General features: G+C 32.7%; 1 protein-coding gene across 1 annotated transcript; it reads right to left on the bottom strand.

Annotated features, from left to right (window-relative positions):
• Window positions 1–16,837: 16,837 nt before the first annotated feature.
• On the bottom strand, window positions 16,838–23,414 carry LOC124435972 (NACHT, LRR and PYD domains-containing protein 12-like). Its single transcript, XM_046985904.1, has 3 exons — window positions 21,397–23,414; window positions 18,685–19,376; window positions 16,838–18,597 (listed from the first exon to the last, which is right to left on the bottom strand). Exons 1-3 carry the CDS (start codon window positions 23,412–23,414, stop codon window positions 17,852–17,854), a joined length of 3,456 nt encoding a protein of 1,151 aa, XP_046841860.1. The 3' UTR covers window positions 16,838–17,851.
• Between the last annotated feature and the right edge of the window lie 210 nt (window positions 23,415–23,624).

Raw genomic sequence — 23,624 nt, 5'->3', positions numbered from 1 at the left:
TCTCCAGGAAGGCCATGAATAACATGAAAATATCGAGAGTTGCACAAGATTGATTTTCGCTTCACCCCATAAGTCTTGGAAAGCTCTGGATCGATCCCTATTTGACGACAATGATGATTGTGACCTTCCTTAGTTCGTAATTCAAAGTTTTTCTCTAAGAACTAAAAATAAACTCAATTTGACATGCCCATTATATATTTAATATCATATTGAAAATTAAGTATATCACGATACATATGCAATTTTGTTTATTTCTTTATTCCATACCAGTGAAGTGATAAGTTCATGAGTGCCCATACACTCTCTGCGCTTTAAGTAAGAAGACGGACCTTCTTTAAATCCACCCAAAAGCTGTGAACCAAGATTATCCCCGCTACAGTAAATTATGGTACCTTGTAATTTGTGTATTTGCCACTAATTTTAAAACCATATCCCTCATCCTAGGACAAATATTGGAAAATGCAAATAAGTACAAACATTTGCACTATAAATTATTATTGTCATGTAGTCATTTGCCTGAGAAAAAAATTGTGACGTAAGAGCCTATATTTGACGTAGATGCCTCCAGTGATACATGGTAAGCTCGAGAAACCAGTGAGGTGTTTTGCTATAGATGTCATATTACACGAATTAGAGCACCTGTCCCATGAAGTTAGTAGTAAGCATTTACATGTGCCTACCACACATATAAAATTACGCCGTTTCACGCCACAGGCACATAGATAATTCCGTTGTTTTTGTAACAATGTATCAATATTACCTTCTAAAGTTTTATTACATCATTCATAAACGGTTCCAAAATGGCATCTATACCATATTTTTTAACAAGAGGAACGGTAACAAGTGCAACTAGCTAAATGGCATGAGGTTGCGATCTGTTCTCTTGATTAATATTGCCCATAGTGTGATAAACAGCTCCTGGAATGGCATTACTACATTAAAAGTTAGTTCCTTTATGCCAATAGTTCTGGTGTTTGAGAAATAGTGGGTGGGAAAGTTGCAACTTATAATTTAATCATAGTCATATCATTAAGTATAGTACATAATTAGAATTTCATGACATCAAACAGCGATTAATTACTTAATTTTTGTTTTCCAGCCTTACTTCCCAATGAATTCGCTATCTCCAGTTCATCGTAATAAAGAATTATTTGAATTGCCCGAGGTTTTCTCTAAAACAACTTCCCTTTGCTTTTTTTTTTGTTGTTCATCGCAGAAATTTCTAATGTAAACATTGGTTCTTTTATGGGGGTTTAATACCTGTAATGAACACTTTATTGTTCAAATGGGATTATGGGATTGTTTGTTCGACCTGAAGAAAGGAAAATTTCCACTAACAATTTCGTTGACTATCAAGTTGACGATGTATTTCGGCAACTAAAAATTAAAGTGTCTAGCCCCAGTCTTCGGTCTTAATTTAATGATTACCATACAAACGGCAACCCCATTAATATTTTAAAAAGTAATAACAGCCACTGAACGGTTAATAGTTTTAACTTACTCATTGACTTACCTGAGAAAGAACTGTTGACTGATTGAGCATTTGTTCCAAGGATTTTAGCAATGGGACATAAACGAATTCCTCGTTAACCAAAATTTCTTTATGACATGTTCCAACACGTCTCCTTTTTGATACATGACCAAGTAGTATACGTCTCGGTTCCTTAATTTTGAATGTAGTTACTTTAATATAAACTAAGATGATTGCATGCATTTCATGAATATTAGAACACGTGTTTTGTATACCTATACAGCTTGAATAAATGTATATATTGTCTAGTATAATCTAGTGAGCTTGCTCAGTTGTGAAGGTGTTAAGTATTAACCATTATTCTTACAACTAAGGAAAAAATATTTTTCTGAAATACTGTTTGTTGATGCTTTGTTTCAATATTGGCGAAAGGATTTGATAAAGGGTTTGATCATGGTCGAATAAGTCACTTAATTCTTCGATGTTCGTTAGTTCTATGCCATCTTTTGCCAGTGTCTTTGCCACTTCCTTTTTTTAACAACGCCAGTTGTACGTATCATGAACCACATTATCAAGTGATGTTTGAATGAGAAAGTTCTTTTCCTTTAGCTTCAGTAGGTAGAGAGCTTTTGCACGTTTCATCTTATTCATTTCATCTCTATTCTGAGTGTCAACTATTTCTTCATCTTTGTGTACAACTCTTACATCTCGATTCAGTTCTTCGATGCCGTGTGTTAATTGCGCTACTGGCTTCTAAATATTAATGTCTCTGTGAGTAGGACGTAGGTGACTTTGTAAGAAAAAACTCGTGTAAAAGTTGATCGACATCCAGGTATATCACATGTTATGTGTAAACCAAGATCATTTTGGTAAACCAAAACTAAATGACTGACCATTTCTGATATAGTTGATGTGAAAAAATCAGTACATATTTGGAACGTAACAACGCTCGTTATCACCACTTCTTTATAAAACTATATAATCAGCGCAAGGTTTTATAATGTAAGTTACACAGAATTGTAAAAAACTAACAAAACAAGCTAGCGCTCCGAAAACTTTTATTCTTTTCGTAAAACAGTGTTTCCGCTTTATAAGTTGTTACATCATTTTCACGCCATCGCAAAGCTGAACATCGCTAGCGTCGTGCCGAGGTTTATTAGTCGGTTTTTTGAGCAAAATATAACTTTTCGATGATGTCTTTACTGTTAAATGAAAGCTCTAGTGTGCAAAACATTGCTTCTTTTCTCCACGCTAATAATTTGTCGAATTTACTCAACCTTATTGGACGAAAATTGAAAAAATTCAGTTCACGGTTTCGTTTCATGTTCATTGAAATACAAATTGATGTCTTTCCAAGATAACAAAATCGATGGAGAAGATTTTTTTGCAATGAAATTGGTTGAAATGAACATGCTGATACCAATTTTTAAAGATAGGAAAAAGTTCATCGTTTTGTGGACCTCGGTTACCGGCATGGTAAGTGGACCGTTGGTGAAAAATGTAAGATGTGTTTGATAATATGTGTGAATCAGCTTTCCAAATGTTAATATATGCTCTGTTTATTTTGTATGAAAGCAAACTGTACACGCTGCTTTTTATCGCTGTAGTTTATAGTGATATTTGTGGCATAGTCGAGGAATGTATTTTTATTAAACTTTAATTGTGTTGGGCTCTTTATTATTGAATCATACCATAATTCTACGGAGTTAAAAAGCAGCGTGTTCTCTAATGCACGTCACGTTCAGTGAACTAGACCCAGACACAGCACCTCGCGGTCAGATACGAAAAAAGCCAAGATAAAATATATTGTAAATGTTCTTAAACTCTATCTAAATGGATTATTTCCCCGGAGGTGATATAAGCACTTAAAAGCCATTGAAATATAAGTATAGTGGGCCGACGACAAAATAGCGGCAAAAATTATCGAACGGTCGAAAAAATCACCCTTCAAAACACAAAAACAAATGTGAAGGCGGGGGGGGGGACACTCTTTCTGAATCATAAGAATTTCAGAGTATCTTAACACATTGAAACCTCATCAAATACGTAGCTATAATTGTTCAAGATCATGTATTTATGAAGATTTACATAAGTTGAGAAGTATGTGATATCTGTAACCGTCCATTTAGGAATTTCATCCAAATGGCAATAAAGTAACAACTGAGTAATTCTAAAGTATGTAAAACTATGAATTCTACATTAGTTTTTTTATCATTTATGAGTAGTCGGCTATGTTTGTCCTAAGTACATAATTTTTAAGTTCTTGAAACCTATTAGTATATGATTGCAGTGATGCATGGAACATTTTAAATATAGACACACCACAAGTTGTCATATGATGTACGTTCAAAACTCTAACAACTCCCATTGTATTTTTCCGGCCTTGCATATGCCACTGTCGTTTAATCATTGTTTAATTTAACAAAAAAAAACATCTGATTAAGCAAACAACTAAACTAGACTTTCATGTGGTACTGCCAGTTTCCACAAACCAATTAAAGTACCAAGAATGCGATGTATCTTAAAAAATGCTCATTGTTGAAATTTGGCGACATTTGGAATTTGTAGACTCAGCAGTAATTATCCTTAATGAGGCCAAAATAATTCGGATTTTAAATTTGCAATAGCTGCAGAACGTTGGTATTGTTTCGTTCAATTGTGTTTGCAGCTTTTTATTTGGGGATCAATTGTTGTTCATTCATGCAAAATCTAAATGTCAGATCATTTCAAAGATGAGTAGTTTTTAGAGGCACCTAGAGGCGCCTGCAATAATTTGACAGGCATGCATGTCTTGATTACAGTCTATAGCTACAGATGAAAAAAAAAACGACCGAAAATAGTTCAAGGTAAGAAAAAAGTCAATTTGTAACAAGACCGGGATAAGGCTAAAATTTGTTACATAACTTATACAGTCAATGAGTCTCAGTGTATGCAATACATTTAATCGTCGATTACAAAATAGTCAAATAAAAAGGACTTAAGATTTACAGAGGACCTTACCGAGGAAAATCTGACCGTAGTCTCGTTGAACAAGGTTTGTACAAAAAGACAGTGGTCCCATATTTATCAGTAAACACCTAACAGGTGAAAGCAAGAAAAGTTATTTGACGTGAAACGAAACTTTCGTTCTTACATCTGTATCGCTCTTTTATCAAGGTTAGCTTTCACTCCTGATTTTCAAGAGTAAAGAATAATCGTTTGCGGTTGTGTCATTTATATGATAAAATTTAATTTTCCTTTGCTCTTGACTCCGACTCACATTTGAACGTGGCTTGTCAGTTCGCTTTTGGCCTTTTATTTTAGTTTTAGTAAATTTGATTAGTTTTTATTACAAAGTGGGGAATATGCATAAGTGTCACTCCTGTCGCACTTTACAATGTCGTTGTCCTCTCCCAAATCAGCCGTCATCTGGTTTATCATTTTTTTTGAAACAATAACTTGAGACTAACTTTTTAGGAATGACGTCATTTTTCATATATATTTGACGCAAAAAATGTGACAAACCCAAACCAACTTACTAGAATATTGGTGGACGTGAGGAGAGTTCGCACACCTAAATGCCCGTTTTGTTTTAATCACTATTCCGCATAGCTATTATAAAATTAAAGCGCGCTTTTTCACAGGAAATAAAGCATGTGCTCAAAACAGCAAAAAATTTATAGAAGCCTTTGTAAAATATGCAGAGTCCGGAGTCGGAGTGCAGAGTCTCTCCTCGCGCTTGAAGATTGATACTTCTAATACACATTCCCAACTTTCCACTGCATGCTTCAATGAAATGGGAAATGCGGAGTCCCACAAAAATGTTTTATTCCTTACAATCACACGCTTACAACACAAACTCCGTGTTGTAAGCGTGTAGTTCGAGAAGAGGATCATTTTCAGTCGGACATCATATTTTTTAATATTTCTGCAATAGAAGTGTCTGTCTTGGTAAGAGAAAAAATTGAGCACTTTTTTTATAGAGGTATCAAAAAACTGCTTCTATGTGAAGTCACACAACATTTAGAATTGGCATTATTCAGCAGAAATTTATGTGGAAATAGGTCTAAACGCAATCGAAATGACTTTTGTGCTTGGGATTTGAAATGTGCAGTAACTTTACCCAACGAATACAGAGTGTGTTTGTAACCTTATCTGATTTATCTTGCTTTTGCTGCATTACTTATTTATAGGCACCTGTAAATAGCCAGCCTACGTCAACTCATTGTTGGTTAAATGATTTCAAGATTCCAAGCAGTGTAAATGTGGCCAACTTGTGACTAATGCTGCTAACTATTGCTATGGCATATTATTAGCAGGGCCGTCCAGAGAAATTAAGAACATTGAGCACAATTAAATTTGGGGTGCCCTTCTTTGTGACCCGACATATATTACAATTTTATATTTATTCGTATTTACATTTAAAGGTCCGATCAATATGCCCCATTACCACCTCCCTCCCCCTCAACGGTCATGAATTGGAGAGCTTTTTGTCATTACAAACGCTTTTGGTATCCCTCAGCTATGTATATTTTATATAATATAGGCTGTTTATTCACTTTGAACATACACTTCTAGTGGGAACCAAATGTTCAGATCGCCATAAGAGTGGTAAGCTGACAAATGAACAAAAGAGTGCATTGAATAGATTGCATCAATTACAGCACAGCACACAGGCTTAGTGATCACTACCAAGAGGAACCAAATAGAAATGCTGCTGATACAGAAGTATCCATAGTTAAGTGTATCATTTGGATCAGGTCATGAAAGTATAAAAAGTTAAAGTCATAGTTAATGATTTTCTAAACATTATAAAATACAACAAGAGCGATCCTTTTGTTTACATCACCACGAGTTCTACTTAATCATTCGTTGGTTAAGATAGTCATGCTTTTATAAAAAAGTTTGGTGCTGTCTTGTTTATGAAAATAGAAAACTTCTCGTGGTACTTACGTAAAAAATCTACCGCTTTTTGGAATGGGCTATGTCATAAGTCACTTACTTTCTTTCTAGTTCACATTTGCTCGTTATCGTTTAACATAATAGCATAGATAATACTATCATTAAACTACTTTTTAACAATTCTGGGAAGAGAAAATCAAAGATCGCCTGCTAAATATAGGAAGGAAAACTGCGAGAGAGGTTAATGTTTACATATTCTTGGCATGAAAATTACATCATGCTTTCCATGTTAGATGATTTTGACAAAACATTTTTCTTACTTACTATCCTGTTATATTCCAACATTCTTGGCAAACTTCCATTGTTCGTTCACTCCCTGAAGAGAGGCTGGGCACCACTTAAAGCCCACTAAAGAAATTTTTCCAAAGAATGTGTAATTTTTCACATTGCACATGCTTTCGCCAGACGAATAACACAAAGTCGAAAAATTTCTTCTCGAATAAACATTCAATTTCCTTCACTGGAAAATTTGATGCATATTTTACCATACTTAGCGCATGCGCACTATGAAAAACTTTACGTTCCGTGCAAAATTTTCTTTCGTAAAAACGGGCCTTTATAATTGTTGTGTAACTAGATCGTGCTTCGTATTTTTATAAACAAAGAATAGAAAAAACTCGGAAGACGCTGGTTTGGTTTATGAGAAGAAAAAGGCTAGTAGAAAACGGAAATTAGTTGAACCATCACAAATTATTCTAGATATACCTGAAGGGGAATCAGAAATAATGAATTAATGAGCAGCGTGATCAGTTAGTGGCTTTTTGTAAGAGCAACAAGCAGGACATGATGCTTATACAACAGTTGATGGATGGGACCTTCCCCAAAAGAAGAAATATCATCGAAGAAAACGAAAGGGTTTTGAAAGTTCTTATGGACTACCCACCCTTTGCCAAGGATAAAGGAATAGAGGTTATTTATTCGTTGTATATACAAAGTGTGTAAAAAAACTGAAAAAGATAGGGAAACATCGCTAAAGTTATCAGTGTGCAAGATCAGCAAAATCCTTTAATGGTATAGACAGTTGGACTTCCAATGGATCATCTGACAGAAAATTTTTGCAAATAAAAACCATTTTTAGAATGAGAATTGTGTTACCAAATATTTTTCGAAATAGCTTGTGCACGAAAACGACAAAGCGAAAAACCAGTTGGAACACCTAGGGTTAAAATATGTTACATGTTGTTCAAGCTTACAAACTTCCGTAAAATTTGGCGAAACTGTGCTCGAACGCTAAGCATCCAAATTGAGGATAAGTTTACATTATTTTCTTTTTTAAATGCCATTTTCTTTAAAACTTTCATGGGTTATTCACATTTTGATTAATTAAACCACAAATTTATGCATAATCGAGGAAAATTATAACAAGATGGTATTTAAACCCGAAAAGTTCAAAATAATTTGCAATTTGAAAGCTATGCGTTCGTGTACCCATCAGCCAAATTTCTTAAAACTTTGTTAGCTTGTACAGCATGTGTCATATAGCTGTTGACGTTGACGTTTCTTAGAAACAGCTGTTTAGTGTGTAGGTATACACAATTGTTTGGTTAATACAGTTTAAGTGATTGTCATAAGTCATCGTGATTGTAAACTCATTTTCTTAATATATATCAGTTCCATAGAAAATACATGGAAAAACAAAAATGGCATATGTGTTCACTTTTAGATAAAAGCTGAGTTAAGTAGAATCCTTCAGCGCGAACGCGTATCACAAGATATTAAAAGAGGCATTTGAAATGATGCGATCTCGATTGCAAATATATAATAAAAAGCAAATTGTCAGTTGGAAAAGATTTTCTACAGAAAATGTTTGTGTGTTTACGTTTATTATTTAAATTTCATTGGATAGTTAAATATTTACAACATCATTAAAGTCCATCATTGTTTGTTACACTTTTAATTGTTTGCAGTAAATATTGTAAAATTAAGAAAAAAATAAATGAACAATATTTGTTTACAAATCAAACTATACTTATAGATTTAGTTGTTGACTTTAAATCAATGAACGTTTATATGAAAGGAGAGTCCCAAGATGTATAAATTGTTCACTTGACTTGTTTACAAAACATATAAAGATTTGAATTATGAACTTCAAGCAGGAGGTGGGATGATTTTAAGTTAAATACAAGTGGCTTACACACCTACAGGCTATTTCGTTATTGTTATTTGCGTTTATGTAGACAAAGAATGATATATTTTTCTCAAGAGTCAGTTTTTCCGTGTTTACCTAATGTTTAATGCCAAAAAATGTTTTATTGTGAGGTTGAATTTGCAAATGTATCAGGAATGCATACATAGTCTACTACTCTACTTACTATATTCGGTTATTTTAGATAATTATCTACAAACAAAGCGAGAACAAAATAAAATAGAATGAAATGTTTACCTTATGTGCAAGCCAACTTGTGCAAAATTTCCCTCTGTGCTAAATTTTCTTAAAAAAAGGAAGGCATCTTGAAATGCGAAAAAATCATTTTGAAAAAAAACAATGATTTTTTCCAAATATTTAGTTAATACCTTCCACATGAATTTTTTTGAAAAATTATCGGTTATTGCTGCAAATAAACTTACATATAAAATAAACTTTATAAATAAACTTACATTTAAAATTGACACAACAAAACAAAATCAATGTTATTTTTATAAATCAGTTACGGCATTAACGTATACACAACTGTAAAGGCACAAACGTTTTTTTAAAGTCTTTTCTAAACAGAAAATAGCTCGCCGATTGTTGGCTACGAAAATTCACCAACCTTTTGCCCTTGGCTAATAACTTTGCCAATTTTCAGATGAATAAAATTTTTACTTTTCAAAGCTTCACTAAGACATTTAAAATCTTCACCACTTAATTTGTTATTGCAATTACTTAATTCAGTAAGTTTACAATTCTCACTTTTTAAATCTTCACTAAGTTTGTCAATGGTGTTATCACCTATATTACAATAATTAGTATTCAATCCAGTAATTTTGCTATTTTCACTGTTCAATACTTCAATAAGATATTTACCACCCTCATCGTTAAAAATGTTTAATACAATATCCAATTCAGTTAGATCGCAATTCTCATTTTTCAAATATTCACTAAGAAATTCAGCACCTTCATCACTTATACTATTACCACCGATAATTACTTCAGTAAGCGTACAATTCTTACTTTCCAAAGTTTCACTAAGATATTTAGCACCTTCATCAATTATTTTTCTAATGATAATATACAAATTAGTAAGAGTACAACTCTTACACTTTAAAGCTTTACTAAGATGATTCCAAATATATTTTCCAAAATTACAACAGATAAACGTAAATAAATGAAATTTCAGCTCTTACATTTAACAAATAGTTTTTCATTGGAAGACAGCTATGATTATCAAGAAACTTGCATTGGTAAAAAAAAATTTGTGAGTTGCTCGCATTAAGAAAGAAATTCAAACATTGCGTTTGAATGAACAGGCGTAAAAGAAACTATATCAATCCTCATTTCTTGAGAAAAATTCTTTAACTCAATGCAAACTGACCTCTTGACATCTTTGTCCTGCAACTCGTATAAGCACTTTACTCCAAGAAAATCAAGGAATTTATCGCTGTCTTCAGGAAATAAATTTGAAATCCAATCTTTAAATCAACAAATTTAAAACACAAATTATTTGTAAACCATTGGTTTCATAGAAGAAAAGGGCGTATATCTAACGTTGATTGACTGGAATTTGATTTGCTAATGCAATAATTTAAGATCGGTTTTAATTCTTGCATTTTACCTATGCAGAATGCTATAAAAACAATAGAAATGATTAGATAAACTCTTCATTTTCTTTTGTTTCAAATGCATTTTGGCTTATGTAAAATTCAACCTTTGAAACAGTCCTAAAATGGTGAAGCAATACATTTGTAAGTTTGCTCTATAGTCATGTAGAGCTAAATTGTTTCCGTCTAGCAAGAATCTTTTGGTAAAAAGAAACTAAGGACTAAAGTTGCCAGCAAAGTACCAAAAGACAAATTTTGTTCAACATGTGGCATGTTATATACTTTTCCATCTCCGATCACTCAAATCTTTCTTTTAAAATTAAAGAAACTCTTTACTTTGATGGGAAAAAATGATGAGCTAAATTTTAAAATCAACCACTAGCTAATGCACTATATTTTTTATTATAATCAGCGTGAATAACTTAATAGTTGTAATTTAATAATGTTGCCAAGCATTTTAAACGATTTATTCATTTCATAGTTTCCTATAATGTTTCATATTACTTAATTCATATCAATCAGCAATAAAGATGAAATCTTCGTATTGTTGAAACATGTTTGCTTTGAAAAAATCATCGTTCTTATTAAATGTTCTTTAGGCTTGTTAATACTTAACTATTAAATAATGAAGTTTATTATTTGCAACGCAAATTGTGGGAATGCCAACTCTTCTTAACATTAGAAAATTGCACATGGATTACTCAATGAGCTATTGGAAGCGTTTTGCACTACAGCGTAAAATGCAGTTGCGAGGAAGATTGGCTTAACACTTGGTTCTACCACACGTTTGTTTGAGCACATCCAATGAGTTTTGATAGTATCTTTACCAAAAATTCAGATGGGGAAGACATATCAAGACACTCTAGAGTAATAAAAAGTCTATTTTTTTTGATGAGATAATAAAACGTACATAGCTCTGATTTTGGCTTTATTTAGACCATAATTTAACTTGGAATCAAAGCATAATTCCACCACTTTACCATTAAAATGTGGGTAACCTATGCAGGATTTTCTTTTCATGGAAAAATTAAAACCTTGCAACTCAAAGCATTATACGACATGATATAAAATACATGACAAATTTTAGCTTTAAATCTTCTCATGTGCAATGTATATGAACACAGATGATTGTAAACCATTAATAATGCGATTGTGTCATGTGTAAAGAATCCTTTGATTGCTGTTTTGAATATCAAATTATGAAAATTTTTGTAAAAAGATAATCAGTAATTTTTTTTTAAATGAGCTCCCTTGGATTTAATAAAAAATTTTACGTAACCACATAAAACGTGCAGAAATTCTCCATTAATACATATAAATATTTTACCTTTGTTTAACAACGTTGACATCTTCTACTTCTCTTATTTTTTTTCATATCTCCAACTAAACCAGCTATGAATTCAATCACCAAATGCCATTTAGGTACTGCCACGTGATAATCCAAAAATTGTCCAATATTTGGGCAATCGTCAACAATACACCACGCAGCTAAAAATTCCTAAAGAGTTAAATGAAGAAAACAATAAAAAAAGCCTTGTTTATTTGGTACTTCATGAAAAATACCACAGTTTGACAAATCTTGAAATTCTGTATTATTCTCTTCTTCAAAAATCAAATTTCCTTTCTCAATACCTCACTTTGCTTTTTCTTTTTTTTTTATATCGGTATTAAGCAGGATGGTAAAGAAAAGTCAAATGATTTTTTGGCGTTGTTTTTTTCTTGAGAGAAGGATGGTGTCTCCATAGTAAGATTTTAATTGCTCTGTTGTATAATTCCGTGATTGTGTTTGGAATATCTTCAGCATTATTTATAAAGCATTCCTTTAGGGTCATACAGACGATCTAAGTGTTGACGGGGATATAACACAGGCTACGAAGCTTACTAGAATTATCAATGCAATTCAGAATCAGTTCATTGGTATTCTTATCATCAACACAAAACTTGTCGATATTATATTTGATCTGTTCTTCAAAAAAACCTACGATCTCCACATTTGGTCAAATTTTAGTTCATGAAATGCATGTTGGTGTGGGTCGTGATGTTATAACAACAGTGGCACCAGGCAACAGTTTACGTATAAACAACAAATTTAATATTGTAAATGCTGGCATTTTCGCATTATGGAGGGAGCAATTACGTCTCATCTAATGCAAAAAAGCTAAGTGGCATAAAGAGGCCCTAATTGTTAAATTTCTCTGGGAGAATATCGTAATAACGATTTTGACCAAAGCTGCAGAGAGGAACTTATGGAGTTTTGGATGAAGCTTCCGTAGTCCACTTTTTCAAGCCTAATGTAACATTGGAAGATTACGCCACATCTACGTTTGTTCCTATGTGTCTGCGTAGATTTGATATGTAAAACGTGTCGATGTTAGATGGAACGAAGAAAATTGGGAATAGCCTGAAAGCCACTACTTGGAGTCTTCGCAGTGCAAGAGTGAGGCAATACGTTGCACCGAATAACCCCCTTCCAAAAAGCTGAAAAGTTTTTCTTCATGTTGAGTAAAGCAAGCAAGAGCTGTTTCAATTTCTCGCCCAGTGTGTCACTTCTATTGATTGAGAGCGCCAGGCAGATGCTATCCAGTGTTGTTTCAGCAAAATCAAAGTGCGCAGTGACGATACAGATGTTCAGGCTCTGACAGTATCTCTGCTCCATCAACTACAAGAGCTGACAGCTAATGATATTGAACTCTGGGTAGCACTTGAAACCTGCAAACATCTACGTACGTTGTATAGCAGCTCATGAAATAACTTAGGTTTTCGGTAGTGAAGATACCGGTGCTTTTCCCCGCTTTTCATACTTTCACTGGATGTGACACCGTTTCCTGTTTTTCGGTAAGGGCAAGAAAACTCCTTGGATACCTGGAATATTTATCCCAATGTTACTCCTGTTTTTCTAGCCATGAGCAATGCGCTTTTGGAAGTTTGTGATGAGTGGACATCATTTTTGGAGGGGTATACTGTGTTGTTGTATGACAGAGCGTAACAAAAAAAGGTCAATGAAGCCCTTAAGCAGTTTTTATTCGCTAGGGACAACAGTTTGACGCTCTTCCATCATCACGAGCAGCAATGGTCCAATATGTCAACTGTACAATCTAACCTGCTGGTTACGCATAGGTACAGGAGCTTGCGCAAATTCCTTTCCTTCCACGTCTGCAAGACTGAAGATAGATTTTAGATGGAAACAAGTATTGGCCCTTGAGGACAACATTACCAGAAATGATGAAGTTATGTCAGCATTTGGTCAAGTGTGGTGGCAAAAGTGTTTGTCATGGACGTTGTGAATGCTACAAGGTCAATTTGAGTTGTACAGCTCTTTGCAATTGTCCTGAGGATTGCGACAACAGATTATTTAATAAGGATTTGTCCATCATTCGGTAACAATTTCATGCTTTACTTTTTAAACAAGTTTTTAACCAATTGCTGAATACGTGCCTCTCTGTATACGTTGCTCAGATATACTGATACACGGGCACCATCAAAATATAGTGTTCCTATTGGATCACGTTCCTGAACACCATGCCTGGGCACTCAGTATCTGAACACACTATACTAAGCTTCACAAACGAAATCAAACAAATTTTGTATATTTAATGATTACTGATAAAATTCTTAAAATCAACTTTGCTATAATGGGAACAACAATCTTATTCTGCAACCTTCTTTTGCCGCACCCCCACCGCACTTTTCAAATCCCTCCGCGGTCTGGAGAGTTATGTTACAAAGAACATTTTCAAGATTCAAATGTTAACGATTAATGTTTAATAAGAAATACGGAAAACGTTTTTGTCATGTTTAGTCATGTTCTTTATGAAATTAAATATAACTCGGCAAACTGATTCTAGTTATTTCATAATTAATTTTTAATTGCGTGTAAGAAAAGAGTTATTAGACAGAAACCGAACGTCGTATATTATGAACTTTTGTCCAATTATTCTAGTCAGTGTCTGTTTTGTGATTACTAGAACTATTTGATTGCAATGGTTAATCTGAGCGATAATTTTTAAAAACAATTTGCTTTTTTACATATTTTTCGAAATTCCCTAGAATAATTTTGACCAATATTTTGACTTTCAGTTCAAGGTGGCTGCCATTTTAAGAACATCATTGAAGAAGCACTAAACACGCAATTTTGAGATAGCACTATATCAAAATTTTGATCATTACCACAAGAACTATCTTCATGCAAGTTTTAATGCTTTTAACTGAAAACGAACATATTTTCCACATATCTGCTGCACTATGCTTGAAAATTTATATTTTATATACACAATAAGTATATACATATTAAACAGGCATGGTAATTTTTTGTGTTTTGTTTGACAAACTATTTAGTAGTTGACATTGTTTAAGCTTTTAGGTTTTTATGTTTAAAGTTCTGACAATTTAAATGTCTGATGTATCCTTTAAGTTAAAGCTTATAATGTATAGCAAAGATAAAGCTTATAATTTTTTTTTGTTTTTTTTTATTTTAATTTTTTCGTGCAAATGGATACAAAAAATTGTAAATTTTAGTGCATTATCATAAAGTATGCTTACAATAAGACTCTATGAATGTTTGACTTTTCTGCAGTGCATATATTTTGAATTGTCTTGCTGAAGTCGATTGCAAAGCAAAAGCAATTTGATTCAACATTTCCATATCAGCAAGAGAGATACATTGCATACTGAAAGCTGGAATACAAATAACTGTCCTCTTATTCCATGTTAATGACTTTATAGTTCGTGCATATTTATTTTGTTATTTTCTGTCATATTGATTGTTCCTACAACACATCAGAAAAACCTTGTAAAAACTTTGAAATCAAAATACTGTAATGTAAAATGTCATAAAACATATAACATAAAAGCATTATAAATACTTTAAAATAAAAATAGAAGCAATATCCTTTTATGAGGACGATTAGAAAGAGTTATTTGATTTTATATTAGCACATCAGCGTGAGACAAACGATATTTAACGAAAGCTTGAATAAAAAAAATATTTAATATTCTTTTATTCTGTGTCAATGACATGTTGAAAAGAGTTTTAGCACATTTTTTTAACTTTGTCATTTCGTTTACACTAAAAACAAATTAAAATCATGATAAAAACTTTAAAATCAAGATACTATTATTCCTAATATCATAAAACATCTATAATATAACTATAATTAGCAAAAATCTAAATTCAGGAATCATAAATTCGACAAGGAAAATACATTTAGAGCGAGTATAAGCAAGGCCAATTTGCTGATCAATATTTCTATACTTCTATAAGTAGAACTGTAACTTCGAAATTAATTCGCTTCGTCAGCTATAAGTCATTTAATATCATCACAATGTTGAAATTAGGCTTTGGACGGAACGACTAATAAACAAAAATAGCAATTTATCTTCCTTAACCAACACATCACCACAAACTTACCTTGTTTTCTTAGATGAGAGCGATTTTTTTTGTGAGCAATCTGTTGTTGTTTGACTTTGTAACTGCGTTTGATTGATATACAATAACAGAATTACAGATTGCTACGGGTTATCTATAAAAGTATTTTTTACGGCATTGTAGAGCGACACTTAAATTTTTTCAAAGTGTATAAACGACTTACTAGATGATGAATAAGTTACATATATGATTACATTTATGCATCATAAACGCGCATGACAGTTAAGTGTATCTCGTCTTAAAAACCTTTTACTTTTTAAAGGCTTAAACTTAGAGATTTTAAAATAAAACGTTCTTAGAACTTAGCCATCATCTGTATCCTTTGAGTTAATAACAAGCAAATTATTTTGTGCCACAGAATTTGAATAATCTAAAGAATAGATTGTTATGTAAAGCAAAGATACGCTTATGATTTTGTTGTTGCCTATATATTTTATGACAATGATTTTCATCAAATTTACAAATAGCTACGAAAATTGTATATATCGCATGCATCTTTACAAAATGCTGGCTTAATACTATATGGCTCTTTAAGCATTTGACATTCTTTGCTCATATATAGGTATAGGAAGATTGATAATATTGGGAGGAGCTCATATTCAAATATGCACGTTATAATCCTTAGAGAGCCATCGACTTCAATGGAAATTAATAATTTTTACTATTTACATATGAATGTTAGCCCTTCTCTCAATCACAATGTAGGAATATACAGTAGGTCCACTTCGTGTGCAATTGGCTGCTGTTTATTTAATTACATTACTAGCTGCAGTTAGCCATTTCATCATTTCTATTGGTCAAAAAAAGCAATTGACTGACTTTCACTATGTTAATCGTATGGGTAATTGGGTAAAAAGGTATGCTTGGCAAGAAAAAATTCAATGGAGTGGCCCTACTGTATATTCACTATACTGTATCTCAATTATCGACTTTCTACACCCATACGGTCGTACGTTTTTTGAAGTCAAATGCAAATGATGAAGTTTTGTGATGAGCAGGTAGTAAAAAACTCACTTCTTAACTTTGCTCCTTTGTTATACCTGATAGAGTTTGTGGCAAGTATCTGACGTAATATTCCGTTTCTAAATTTTTAAAAAATCGGAGGACGCTTGTAAAAAGGTAATTATTGTCAGTGACTTTTAAATGAAGTCAAAATACAATTACAAGAAAATAACTTTTTCTTAAATAAACACTCAAATTGTGTGTTCGTATGATTGTTGTCGGAATTGTCATCAGGAAAAGGATTTTTTATAAAAGTATTCGTGTGTTTATGTTTATTATTTAAATTTCATTGGCTACTTAAAGATTTACAACATCATTTCAGTCTATCATTGTTTGTAACAATTTTTACTATTTACAGTAAATGTTATAAAATTAACAAAACAAACAAATGAAAATTGTGTATCTAAAAATCAAACAATACAATTACTTTACAAAATGAATTAAAATGAAGGTACGTTTCCATGAAATGAAAGTTCGAAAATGCGCATAAATTATTCGTTTACGTATAGTAAATATAAAAGTTATAATCTTTTAAGCAAGAGGTGGAATTGTACGAATTAAAATATAAGGGGCTTGCGCACCAACAGGCCATTTCGTTGTCTTTTTTGAGTTTATGTAACAAAAGATAGTCAATTTTTTTCCCATGAGACGCTTTTTCAGAGTTTTACTTATGCTTTTGCATGAGAGGAAATTATAAAGTAACAAATTATCATTTTCAGTCATTTTAGTTAGTCAAGAAAGCTTAATGAAACTCTTCGGTACTGCGTGCGCAAGCCAACTTTAAAATGAAATGCGTTCACTTCACTTGAATAAGAAAGCTCAAAATGTGCAAAGTTTTTATAAAAACTATGTAGAAATATACAGCTAAAAACCAGCTTGATAAAATTTCGATGAAAACTTATTCAAGTTCATTCTTGAAAAATTGAGATAGATACAAACTTACATTTTATCAAGCTTACAATTTACGCATGGCTGTCATGGCTATATTACTCATAAATTACATGTCGATAACAGGTATGCATCAGGAAAAGCTAAAGGGCCTTAAATTGAAGCCAGTCAGAGCCCAGTACACCACTGCAAACGAATCTTTTCTTAATCGACAATGGTTGGCCAAGATTAAGTACTAGGCCTTTCCGTTTGCAAACTACGTGTTTAGTGTTCAATCTTAAGTTTTCTGTAAGTTTACAGTTCTCACTTTTCAATGCTTCACTAAGATACATTGCGCCTTCGTCACCAATATTGTTATCATCAATGTCCAATTGAGTAAGTTTTCAATTCTCACTTTTAAAAGCTTCACTAAGATATTGAGCACCTTTATCACCTGTAGTGCTCTCACTTATTACCAACTTAGTAAGTTTACAATTCTTACTTTTCAATGCTTCACTAAGATATTTAGCACCTTCATCACCTATATCGTTATCATCAATGCCCAATTGAGTAAGTTTACAACTCTCACTTTTCAATGCTTCACTAAGATATTTAGCGCCTTCATCACCTATCTTGTTGTCATTAAGATACAATATAGTAAGTTTACAATTCTTACTTTTCAATGCTTCACTAAGATATTTAGCACCTTCATCACCTATATCGTTATCATCAATGCCCAATTGAGTAAGTTTACAACCCTCAGTTTTCAATGCTTCACTAAGATATTTAGCGCCTTCATCACCTATCTTGTTGTCATTAAGGTACAATATAGTAAGTTTACAATTCTCACTTTTCAATGCTTCACTAAGATATTTAGCACCTTCATCACCTATATCGTTTTCAAAAATATCCAATTCAGTAAGTTTACAATTCTCAATTTTCAAGGCTTCACTAAGATATTTAGCGCCTTCATCACCTATCTTGTTGTAATTAAGATTCAAATTAGTAAGTTTACAATTCTCACTTTTCAATGCTTCACTAAGATATTTAGCACCTTCATCACCTATCTTGTTGTCACTAAGATACAAGTTAGTAAGTTTACAACTCTCACTTTTCAATGCTTCACTAAGATATTTAGCGCCTTCATCACCTATCTTGTTGTCATGAATGACCATTTGAGTAAGTTTACAATTCTCACTTTTCAATGCTTCACTAAGATATTCAGCGCCTTCATCACCTATCTTGTTGCCATTAAGATACAATTCAGTAAGTTTACAATTCTCATATTTCAATGCTTCGATAAGATATTTAGCACCTTGATCACCTATATTGCTACCAAAAAGAAACAATTCAGTAAGTATACAATTGTCACTTTTCAAAGCTTCACTAAGATATTTAGCACCTTCATCACCTAAATCCTTGGCATCAATATATAAATCCGCAATTTTACAATTCTTAAATTTCAAAGCTTCATTAAGATATTTAGCACCCTCATTTTCTAGATTAATGCAGTTATTAGATGCAGTGAATGTAAAGTTACCACGTTTTAAAGTTTCGCTGAGATATTTCAAAAAATAATGACTAAAATCACATTTCTGAAAACGCAAAGAGAGTAATTCGTCGCCTGTCCAGTTTAATAAATACTTTTTCATTGCAAGGCAGATATGATTATCAATAAACTTACACGAAGAGAACACAACTTCATTTATGTGTTTGCATTCAGAAAGAAATTCGAAAAATGCTTTTGAATCAACAGGAGTAAAAGAAACATCTTCAATCTTCATTTCTCGAGAATAGTTCTTATTTAGTTGTGTACATGCTGACCTGATGACATCTTTGTCTTGCAACTCGTATAAGCACTTTACTCCCAGAAAACCAATTGCTTTATTGCCGTCATTGGAAAATAAATGTGAGATCCAAAATGTAAACCTGCAAATGTTAAATACAAAAGTTATTTATAAACCAATCGTTCATCAAAGACTTAATACTTGCGTACGTATTGTTGCATAATAAGCAATTAGCTAGCTGATGCAGATTATTTTCTCTGTGATCGAGCACTGCTAGAGAGGGTACATCTTATTTGAATTGCTTGGTAAGTAAAAAACTACACACTGTTTTAAATTAGATGAAGTATACTTACTTACAGTCATCAGCTTAATAGTGGAAAGTAAAAATTCTTCTATTTGCTTTAAAAGGCAAGTCGATCAAACTTAAATCAAGATATATTTACTAATTAAAGATTATTCGGTTTTTAACTCTTTCGTTTCTTTTTGCTACTGGAAAAAATTTGCGTCTTGTTTTTGTTTATTTTTTAGCTAGTGCGATGCGTTTTTCCGTTTCAACTAAAAAATCTTGTCAAATCAGGAGAAACGTAGAATGAATAAAGCATTTAAATTTTTTTAATTATATATTGTACATGTAATGTTTTGATGTGTTGTGCGTCATAGTGCATGTTGCAACATATTTAACTGAGAAACTTGTACGACAAAACACGTCGTTTCTTATCCAATTATTTAACCTTAAAAACAACTTAATCTATATATTTCACATATTACATAAATTCAAACATACTGCTTTCACAATACATCATCGTTTCTCTTAATTTGATTTGTTTCAATAAACGGGACAAACCAATTTCGCCATTTCTTCAAGCATGCTGGTATTTTATTTTTTTACATCGGCAAAGAAAATCCTAACTTTTAACATGTTCCGAAAGATGGATTTCTTCGGACTTTCCATACAGGGACACATCTTGGATTTTAAATACAGTAGGCAAATTTAAGACGTCAGACATATGACGTCATAAAATAGACACCATAACATATGAATTTGATAAAGTAAGACACATTATTTATGCAGGTTTACACTGTCCTGCTGACCTTAGCAGCTTATCTGAATATGTGTAAAAATATACTGGAATAATAAACACCTGATATTCAATTCTTCCATATACAAATAAAATATACAGTAAGTCGATATGGATAGCCGATAATATGAATACCTAATTGGAAAGGTTTAAACAACAATCCTTTTGCTACAACCGATTAACCAAAATCTTATCATTTGAAGAAAACAAAGAAGAACGAAGGCATGAACTATACTTTAATGTTTACATGAGTTAAGCAAGCAAAATCAATCCTGTAAAGTGAAATATCAAACATTACAACAAAATGGTTGCCGAAACTATGTACAGAAATAAGAAAAGCAATTTAGCCAGTCAAGTGATTATTTGATACAGATTGCTAACAATCAAGTAATTCTATTTTGCAGACTCCTTGCTTAACTGCTAAACCTCATGAAATGAACACATTTGTCTAAATCATCATATTACAAAGTTATGATCTAGCCTGTAATTGCATCATTCATACAAAATATTTATGATTGCATAACACTAATAAATGATACTATAAATATTACATATATTTACTTCAATGTAGGAGCCTTGTCTTGATCTTTAAGATCGTGATTTGCCACATACCTTTTACTTCCCCATAGTTCGGCTGAAAGCGTTGTGTGGCGTAAATAATACACAACAGATGTTATAAATTTTGCATTTTACGCTATAAATTAAGTAAAAGGCCTTAGCCTTTATATTTTCTTTAGATTGCAGCGTCAATGATAACAGCGTCAGCTTCAAAGTGCAAATTTAGTAAAAAAAGGCAGAAACTTTAATTTAAACAGACAGACCTCTTTTGAAACCGAGCGACATTTTCAAAACTGAAACAACACTCTGCAGAAAAGCATGAAGTTAGGCCTTATATAAATACACGCCAGCTTTATATAAAACTGCTGCGATTTCTTATAACAATCCAGCATCCAAACTGTGCATATGTAGTAGACGTAGTTAGTGTTCCTGTACTTCCTGTCCAGCAGGACTAAAAACTGTGTAAACAAATTTCATCGAGGACAATAACCTAAACTACACTTGAAAGAAAAATAAAGACCCTACCGTTGTTCAACATCTTCTATTGTTTTAGTATCTCTGACGCTGCTAGATCTCTTCTTGTCTCCAACTAAACCAGCAACAAACTCTATTACCAAATGCCATTTAGGATCAGACACATTATCATCCAAAAACTTTCCGATGTTTTGCCAATCGTCAACAATACACCATGCAGCGAAGAACTCTTGAAGAGTCAAATGAATAAAACAATAAAGATTGCGTCGTCTATCTGGTAATTGATGAAAGAAACCGCAATTTGCTCGATGTGGAAAATTCGGGAGACTTGGTTCTTCAAAAATCAAACTCTCTTTCGCAATGCCGTCTTTTGCAAGGCTTTTCATTATCTTCAGGTCATTGTCAAGTTTTTCCGGTAAATCTTTGACAAGATAATTCTTTGGTAGTAATATACTTTTAAAATCTGGATGGTGATTCCAAAGTAAGATTTTAACTGCTCTTTTGTACAATTCAGTTGTAGTTTTTGGAATATCTTTTGCGTCGTTTCTAAAGCATTCTTTCAGGGTCAGACAGACAATGTAAGCGTTGACGGGGATATAGCACAAGCTACGAAGTTCGATAGAGTTATCAATGCAGTTCAAGATCAGCTCGGCAGATTCCTTATCTTTACCACAAAACTTGTGAACATATTCTTTAATTTGATCTTCAAAAAACCCCAAGATCTCCACTGTCCTCTTAAATTTCAAAAGTTTAAATGCATATTCAGCGGTTGGTCGTGATGTTATTAGAACAGTGGCACCTGGCAACAGTTTACCTTGAATCAACATACTTAACACTGTAAATGCTGGCATTTTTTCTTTAGCAAACACTGGGCCATCAGTTTTAAGATTTTTTTCACCCAATGGAAGCTCATCAAAACCGTCAACGATAAGGACATTTTGTTTGGGAAATGACATTATCAATTCGTAATCGGGATATGGCAATCCATCAGCACACAACATTTCTTGAAGAGTAATGTCAACATTTTTAAAGGCACGACATCGGATCAAATGAACGTGCTTATCTCGCCAATATATATCTGTATTGTTTTTCCATTCATGCATAAGTTTTTTTGTTAACATTGTTTTACCAATTCCTGGCCTTCCAATGACTAAAATAGAACGTGGATACGATGTTTCTTTCTCACCCTGGATTGGCTTAAAAATTTCGGTCACCATTTTCAATTGCCTTGCATCATGTCCAACTTCTAGATGACATTGAAAGATTTCATGTCTTTTATATTTTGCTGGATAAGCATTCTTTAATTCTCTTTCTCCTTGCATAATGACATTGACATAAATCTCCTCAAACTTTAATGGACGGTATTCATCATCACCAAAGTCCTCATTTGTTTGAATGTCTTTGTTGCTGTCAAAATTTTCTTTTTGTTTTTCCAAAAATGTTTGAAATCTTTCACGTTTTCGTAACAAATAAACTTCACAAAATTCTCTTGATGTTGTAAATAACCTGTACTTCCAGGCTACAATCGTTAAATAAGACAGCTCTAAGATTGTCAGTATTATAAAAATGACATCAACAGACCCAACAACTTGAATTAACGTCTTACTTTTATCAGCGTTGAGATTTTGACAAGCAAGTAATATGACGTCGTATGAGGTGGGTATAGTGTGATTTAATGAGGTTGTTTCTTTCACTTTAGGATGCCATGAACAAAAGTAATCAATAGGAAAGTTGGCTGAGAAAAGTAATCCAACGAATATGGATAATATAATGAGGCGAACAACCAAATGGACGATGTAAATGTAAAATGTAGAAAATCGAAATGTAACGCTTTTAGATTTATAATTGTCTTCACCACGATAACCAACATGTAGAGGTTTACTTTCCCCATCATTGTTTGCTGGATCGGATTGACCATAATGCTCGACTCGACGTTTTACATAATATCCATAAACAATACTCCAAATTAAGACAATACCAATATTTAAGCACACCAGAAGAAAAATAACATATTTGAAATTTAGCCCATCTTTGTATTGTCTGAAACATCTTGATTCAATGGTTTTCATGAGAGAATTGTCATTGTTTTTTGATAATTTCTCATTATAACAATTAAAAGAGAGATCATTATATAAATTTAATGAAATACCAGAGACGATGAAGCCAAATACACCAAAGGCAATAAGTATTATTCTTCCAACCCAGTTAAAACTGCTCCATGGTATGTATTCAAGACACTTCTCGATCATTTTCGTATCCTTTAACGAATTGAACATGAA

The sequence above is a fragment of the Xenia sp. Carnegie-2017 genome, unplaced genomic scaffold (genome assembly GCF_021976095.1).
Source record: "Xenia sp. Carnegie-2017 unplaced genomic scaffold, XeniaSp_v1 HiC_scaffold_16, whole genome shotgun sequence".
Taxonomy (NCBI): domain Eukaryota; kingdom Metazoa; phylum Cnidaria; class Anthozoa; order Malacalcyonacea; family Xeniidae; genus Xenia; species Xenia sp. Carnegie-2017.
Note: the sequence above shows the minus strand (reverse complement) of the source record. Positions and strands in the feature narration are given on the sequence as shown.